At 49.0% G+C, this 7,974-nt stretch overlaps 1 protein-coding gene across 1 annotated transcript; it reads left to right on the top strand.

Annotated features, from left to right (window-relative positions):
- Window positions 1-1,097: 1,097 nt before the first annotated feature.
- LOC144158018 (uncharacterized) lies at window positions 1,098-2,459 on the top strand. The gene has a single exon (XM_077688709.1). The coding sequence runs from the start codon at window positions 1,098-1,100 to the stop codon at window positions 2,457-2,459; it is 1,362 nt and encodes a 453-aa protein (XP_077544835.1).
- The last annotated feature ends 5,515 nt before the right edge of the window (window positions 2,460-7,974 follow it).

Genomic DNA, 7,974 nt, shown 5'->3' on the forward strand with positions numbered 1-7,974 from the left:
TGGTTGTTGTTGTAATTGTTGTCTTCCAGCGTAGACATTGTCGATGAAGTCGCTGGTGAAACGTGAAACGTGCCGTGAACCCCCTGCCGCGGCTATGACGCAACGTGGAGCGGCTATGACGCAACGTGGCGCGGCTATGACGCAACACAATCCAACACAATCCACTTTAATCCAATCCAATCCAATCCAAATCCAAGCCAATCCAAGCCAAGCCAAGCCAATCCAATCGAATCCAATCCAATGCCCCTCGCGAGAGAGTGTTATAGCGCCAAAATCGCGCCACCATACGAACGCGTGATGTTGACGTCACGACCACGCCACAGATGTTAGCGACCGGAGCACGCGCGAACGACATATGTGGTTTAAGCGCGAACCGACCGCGGCGAGAGAGCGCGATGCGAGCGCCCCCACCTGTTCTTGCGCGCGAACCGACTGTTGATCAGCGCGAACCCAACGCGGCGAGATAGGGCTTTGCGAGCGGAGAGAAGGCGAGGAGGACGCGGGGGAGAGGGCGCACGTGTGGCCGACGGTTGAATGAGTCAAGGATATAAGGCATGTTCGTAACCTCCCATTCTGTGTCGGCTTTGTGGTGCAGTGGGTAGAGTACCATGTACCTTGCGTTCCGCCCGCAGAGTCGCTGGTTCGAAACCTGGCGCCGGTAAGTATTATTTTTTTATATAGTATAGGGGGAGCGATGCGGACTAAGGACGCCAACGCGGGTGACATCGTGAGTTACTGAAATGCTCTGCATTTAAAAATGATGGCCAAGAGTGAAATCAAACCACCACGCCGGAACGCACGCCGATCAACGAACGCCCGCGCAGCTCCCCTGCCGTGGTTTGAACCGTGGCGACACCGACCGGAGCGGGCGGAAACTATAATGGCAAACTGTTCGCATGGCGACGCAGTGAAACATCCCCCTCGCGAGGGGCACGATCAAATGCAGAGCATTTCCGGAGGCGCACGACGTTAAGTAGTTTGCGTTACGTTAATGTTGTTGCACTTGTGGCAACTGCTGACGAGAGAGCGCTCGTCAGCAGTAATTTGAATGAGTCAAAAATATAAGGCGCGTTTGTAGCCTCCCATTTTGTGTCTCTATGCTCTCAGCTGGAAACAGCGCATCGGCCACTGGCCGAGGTACTACGTCGTCCGGAACTAACATGGATACGTACAAGATCATCCTTCCCCGTCTGCCAACCGGTAATGCTGTCTTGAACACTGTCTTCCTGCATGCGGACTTGAAAGGCCGGCCATACCGTGCTCCCGATTTTAGGGATGCTCTGGCTCGCGTAATCAACCTCCGCGACGTCTTGTGTATAGGGCAATACCAAATGAGCCACGTGTGGATGGTTACTTGCGTCTCGAGCGCCGTCAAGCAGAAGCTAGTCCAGCTCGAGAAGTTCATCGTCAAAGGATTGGAGTGTATGGTGTTTGACCCGGATACAAAGAATGTTAAGATGAAGCTACTTTGGGTGCCGCGTCACATGGAAAACCGTAGAGTAACAGAAACGCTCGAACCATTTGGAACCACCCAATCCATTACCAGAGAAATGTGGCGGTGTCCGGGAATGGACCATATGGAGACTGGAGCTCGCGAGGTGTCCCTTACACTAAAGGATGGAGTATCGGTCTCTGATGTGCCGCATATGATGGACATTTATGGGAACCAGTGTCTTGTACTGATTCCTGGAAGGCCACCTCTTTGTTTGCGGTGCAGCAGGATTGGGCACGTGCGACGGCAGTGCCGAACGCCCCTGTGCAACGAGTGTCGCCGATATGGTCATACCGCAGAAAGGTGCGTCATGACATACGCAGACAAGCTTCGGCATGGCCAGGAATCAACTACTGAAGATGACGTCTCCGCTCATGTCATGGATGTGACGGAGGTTGTTGACGCATCAGGTGAAGTTGGCCAGTCGGTGCTATCGGAAAATCCGGAGGCTGGGCCTCAAGATTCTTCGGCGGTGGATCGCAGGGAACTGGAGACCTACCCTGTGCCACCTGATCGCGAGCGGCAGGATGATTCCCAGTCTAGTAAGCAGAACCGGGAAGAGGAAATGGACACGCATTCGACAGCTTCGAATGACGCTTCAGGGGGGGTTCATGCTGCGGTACCTTTACCTGCCAGCGATGATGACAGCAGTGATGTATCGTGCGGAGAAGGTGGAGATGACAGTTCCGTTACCTTGCCGTCCGCATCCTGGGCGGATGCTGTGGCTCTACCAGAGGATGTTCCGGGTGGTAGCAGCGGATCGGTGAAGAGGTCAGCTCCTGCCGACGGCGAGGACAAGTCATCGAGCGCTGGCAAAAAGCAAGCGTCCAATGCTCAAGATTCTTCCGACATGGCTGTGGTGACTAGTGGTCTTGTGACGCGGGCTGGCTCCAAAAAGTCAGGAAAATCACTGTCATCCAAGACCACCCGCAAGGGTGGCACATCTGGAGGTGAAAAGGTCGCCTAAGAAGCTCCAACAAAATGGCAAGTGTCACAGCATTTCACGCTGCCACACTTAACGTGAGAGGTCTAAGAAACAGGAGGAGGCAATACCAGCTTTTACGCCTCCTTAAACGGATGGGCGTGGACATTGCGGCCATCCAGGAGACAAAGCTCTGCAGTGATGAGGACACGGCGGCTGCATTAGAACCCTTTTTATAACATTACAGCGTATGTGTTAGTCCCTCTGTAGTCTTGTCTGGTGGATGTTTTTTGGTTATTAGCAAGAAAGTTGAGTTTTCCAGTCTCTCCTGTAGTATTGATGATGCTGGGCGTTTTATTTGCTGTGACCTTGTTATGATAGGAGTTGAACGGCGTATCATATGCATTTATGCTCCAGTGAATTGTCGGGAACGTAACTCCTTTTTTATGTCACTAGGGAATTTTCTACGCACACAACGGAAAATCCTCCTCATGGGGGATTTTAATTGTGTTTGCTGTGAGCAAGACCGATCTAGACCACGTTCACATTACGACCAAAGTGCACCCACCCTGTCTGATTTAGTGCATGATAATGGTCTTGTTGATGTTGGTCAGGTAAAAGGGAGTACCATGCACTTTACTCACTTTCAGAGCAATTCGAATGCCCGTCTTGACCGCATATACATTTCAGCAGAAGAGATGCCTAGCATTTCTGACTATATTGTACGCCCGATCTTCTTCACAGACCACTGCATGGTATCTGTTTGCTTAGGACGAGCAAGACCGCGTAGCGTGCTGCCTCAATGGGATCTGTGGAAGCTTAATACCTCTTTATTGGCCGATGGAATATTTTGTAAACGTATATCCGATTGCTTGACTAGTATTCTTGAAACACACAGTCTTTCTTTATATCAGAAATGGGATTTATTCAAACAGGAGGTAAGGGATTGCGCAATAGAAGAGTCCGCACGCCTTTCGTTTTTAAAACGTTTTTATGTACGGGAACTAACTCGTACATTGGTAGGGCTTCATGAACTCGAAGCGGTCAGTCCGGGATCGGGTGTAGAGGAAATTGGCATTGTTAAGGCACAACTTCAGCAATACGTTACCGAAAAATACCATGGCGCTCTAATTCGGTCGAGAACTGAAAAATTCTTTGATAGTTACCCCACTCATCGTTCACTAAATCATGAGCGGGAGTGAGCACTTGCAAAGGAAGTAATCGAAATTCAACATAACGGTATTAAGTACATTGAAGCAGCTGAAATTGCAAGTGCTTTCCATGACCACTACAGCACGCTATTTGCGGGGTCAAGTCTATTAGCTCGGGGGCAAGAATTTAGTTCCCTCATTGATTTACTGCCAAAGCTGACAGACGATGAGTGCGCTCTGGTTTCTGGGCCTATTACACTCGAAGAAGTTAAGGCTGCCATCTCTGACCTCAAGACAAACAAGACTCTGGGGCCCGATGGTTTGAGCGGAGAGTTTTATCAAAAGTTCTCTGCTATCCTTGCTCCCGTTCTGTTAGACATATTCACAGCAGCATACGACCATGATGTTTTGCCGCCAACCTTTTATTTAGGACACACAGTTTTAATTCCGAAAACGCAAGATGAACAAAAGCTGAAATCGGTTGACGGCTATCGGCCAATATCTCTCTGCAATGTAGATTATAAAATTTTCGCAGACATTTTATCTAGGCGCCTTCTACTTGTCATCACTAGTTTAGTAGGACCTCACCAAACTTGCGGTATTAAAGGTAGGAGCATTCAAACAAACATACACGTTGCCCGTTCAATATTGGAGTGTGTGTCTGCATGCTGGTCAAATTCAAAGCTGAACTAGCCAAAGTTTAACTCCAGAAAGCAACCAAGCAAACCCACACGACAGAACTTGGCGATAAACCATCGTCGTTGTTAGACGGAGGAGTGCATGATTTTCAAGCGTAGGTGGTAGCTTGTAAAACTCGACCGCAGCATTCAATTTTGATACTGAGCACAGGTTTTTATGGCACCCTCCTGTCTCTCGTCGTTCAGCCCCGCAGGAATTTGATTTTTGAAAAACCATTAACCAACTATCCAGCAACCATTACAATCCTTGTAAAGCAATGCTTTTCCACGAGAAGCAATAACGTTCTGCGGTATTTATTCTGTAAACGATTCCCGATGATTGTAGTAAGTGTATTTCTGTGAAATTAAACACTTTTCTAGCGTAGTTAATGAAATTACGGAAGCGTCATCCATCACAATTTCTGTTTTGAGGTAAATCTTAGAATACACGCCCGAAATTTGCCTTTTGCTTGTGCACGACGCCGTTTCGTCATCAACTGACCAAGGCCAGCGCCGCAGCATTCCTGGATCGGCTGAACACACCGGCTTTGTAACAGCATTTAGCTGCGATATCTTTCTCGATACGCCAAACTGCACGCAAGCATGAAAAATTTGCGCGAAGGAACGGACTTGCACTTCCACCTTGAATTCAAGCTTGGCGCATTGAGCGTCGTCTGCTATTTGTAATTACTGAGTATTGGCGTAAGTCACACCTCGTAAACGTCATTTCTACGTTCAAGATTTACCGATGTGACAAAAGTCCTTGTGGGTATCTACGCTTTGCAAGCCACACTGCAGCAGAACGGCTGAAAGCCATGCACAACAACGCTGCGCTTACTGCACCGGCATTCCACTGACGAGTGGTTCGCCACGGGCGGCGCTGTTCGCTGAAGCGACGGTGGTGCCATACAACGGCCGACCGGTCCGTATACGCACGGGAAATCTGCTGTAGCAGACGACAACACGATTCGGTGTCCTACAAGTGACGTCACTCGTAGGTGGCGCCACGGTATGTCCTCGAGGCCAATATTAATGGCGAAAGGGTGTCTTATGTGCGAAATCACAAGTTTCTCGGCATAGTTGTCGACAGAGGCCTTTCTTGGAGCGCTCACGTAAACGTTATAAAGAAGAGGCTCTCTGCAGTGGTGCTTGTGCTCCAACTCATCAGCGGCAAGACGTGGGGAGCACCAATGAAGTCAATGTTGCAGCTATACAACGCGCTGTTCTTGGGCTGTCTACGGTACAGTGCTCCTGTCCTTTCTGGAGCGTGCCGCACAACTACTCGGTCACTTCAGGGTATACAAGCTCAGGCCTTGCGAACCTGTCTTGGCCTACCACGATGTACGTCCACAGCAGCGACCATTGCGCTGGCTCGGAATCACCCTTTGGCAACCTTTGTGGAAGTTGAAATACTCAGGACAGATATCAGGCACCTCGCCCGTCTACCTGATCATCACCTCGCGGGAATACCAGCGACCAGACCGCGGGCGTCGTTCGCAAGGGTAGTAGCTTCCCACAACACCAGCATTCCGTCGAACTATATGCCAGCGATGCGACCACTCCTTCCGCTGTGGTGTGTGATGCAGCCCCGAGTGTGCCTAGATATTCCAGGAGTAAAGAAAAAACGCGATCTTCCCATACCAGCCCTGCAACAGCTAACTTTGACTTACCTGCACGAGGCATACAATGACCGAACCCATGTATACACTGATGGCTCGGTAACATCGTCGTGTTCTGCCGGCGCTGTGAGTATTCCACAAATGTCACTGTCCAGCCAATTCAAGATAGCCAATCCTACAACCTCCACGGCTACAGAACTTACGGCCATCCGTTGCGCTCTTCGCACCATCGAGCAAAGTTCGTGCCGCAGATGGGCTATCTTCTGTGATTCGAAGGCTGCACTTCAGTCACTCCAGTCACCCCTGTGCCGGGGACCTCACGAACAGCTCCTGACAGAAATAAGAATGGTGTATGACCGTGCTACCCAGGCGGGTCATGATGTCACCCTGCAGTGGCTTCCCAGCCACTGCGGCATTGTCGGCAACGAAAGTGCGGACGCTGCCGCTCGGCTGGCGCATCAAACAGCGGCGACTGTGCTCATCTCATTGTCTAGGACGGACGCAGCTAGGGCCCTCCGCATACTTGCCCGGAAACAGCAATCTCCAAATGGCATCCAGAAGAATTCACATGTGCACGCATTGGTGCCCTTGACCCGCACCTCCAGCGTCCCCTTCCACTAAGCCTTCCACGGTCGTCTGACGCAACTCTTCTTTGCCGTCTCTGGCTGGGGATGACTTTCACAAATGCTTATTCATACACAATGGGAATGGCAGCAAGTGAGGAGTGTGAAACGTGTGGCACGCCGGAGACGATCTGGCACGTTTTATGCGAGTGCCCACGCTACTCGCCTGAAAGAAAAAAGCTGTCGTCAGCACTGAGGAACCTGGACTCTCACCGGCCATTTTCGGAGGAGATGATTCTGCGCTACTGGCCCTCTCTGTCATCCGCTCAGAAGGCGACTAAGGAACTTTTACGCTTTCTACGGGCGGCGAACTTAAACACCAGACTATAGACTGAACGCCTCCAGTGTCTATCAGTGTCAGTGCTTCAGCGCTGGGCATACGTGTCTACTCCAACTTCTCTTCATTCTTTCTTTTCTCTTTTTTGCCTAGTTTCCCTTTCCCACGTGCAGGATAGCAAACTAGGCTCTAGCCAGGTTAACTTTCCTGCCTTCCTTCTACACCCTTCCTTCCTTCCTTCACATCTTGAAAGTACTGCAGTTGAATTCGCGGCTATATGCTTCATGGGTGAGAATAATCATACCTTGAAAATGAAACATCACCTTGTATCATATTGTTTGAAACTGCCAACACAATTACTGGTGTACAGTACATAGCATAAAGTGACCACTCAGGCACACAGGGAAGCAGGGTGAAAGTATCAATGACATTTATTTTTCTGCCAAAGTTAAGGCTGTTGCTACCAAGAATTTACTTAATTTCGAACAACGTATCAACAATATCTCAAATATGAGGGTCTATGAGTATGAAAACAAAATCACATTTCATGATATTGAGGCACAGTGAACAAAAGGCGACTTTTAGTGACAGAGGTGTTGTTAAACTAGGAAGATCACTTTTTTTTTTCAGCTTTCAGAAATGCACATAAACACTCCACTAAAGCAAAACAAACTATTTACAGAACGCAATCAGTGGCTTTAAACTGAGAACACCTTTCTTGCAGTGACATTAAGCTACAAAATGTTCATATCTCGTACTACTACAGTACAATACTACTACGGTGAGAGCTCCGAAAGGATTGGGAACAGATTTTTTTTACTTCCAAAAAAAGAACACCACTAAAATAAAATCAGACATTTTTCCTGCTTCCTGGAAGCAGAACGATGCAACATAACGCAAGTAACGCGGTAATGAAAAATGAGGGAGGAAGTGTTGTGAGACTAGGAACATAACATCTTTTCCACATTAATGAAATCACAAAAAAGCAGAGTACATTTAAATGTCAATTCATACAATAGCAAAGTAACCAAGGATGCGGCACGTTTGGTGCAAGGCGCTTATTCCATCAGATGCATCTTCATTGCTTCTTAGGGAAAGTGGAGGGGGGGATACTAGATTTAGTGGTCTTACCGCACAGTGATCAGAGATGCGACCTATGGAAACAGAAAATGCTGCTTTTGCGTTGACTTCTCCACCTTTGCGCTCATGTCTG

Source organism: Haemaphysalis longicornis, unplaced genomic scaffold (assembly GCF_048455015.1).
Source record: "Haemaphysalis longicornis isolate Haplotype H1 unplaced genomic scaffold, Haemaphysalis longicornis Haplotype H1 scaffold_1, whole genome shotgun sequence".
Taxonomy (NCBI): Eukaryota; Metazoa; Arthropoda; class Arachnida; order Ixodida; family Ixodidae; genus Haemaphysalis; species Haemaphysalis longicornis.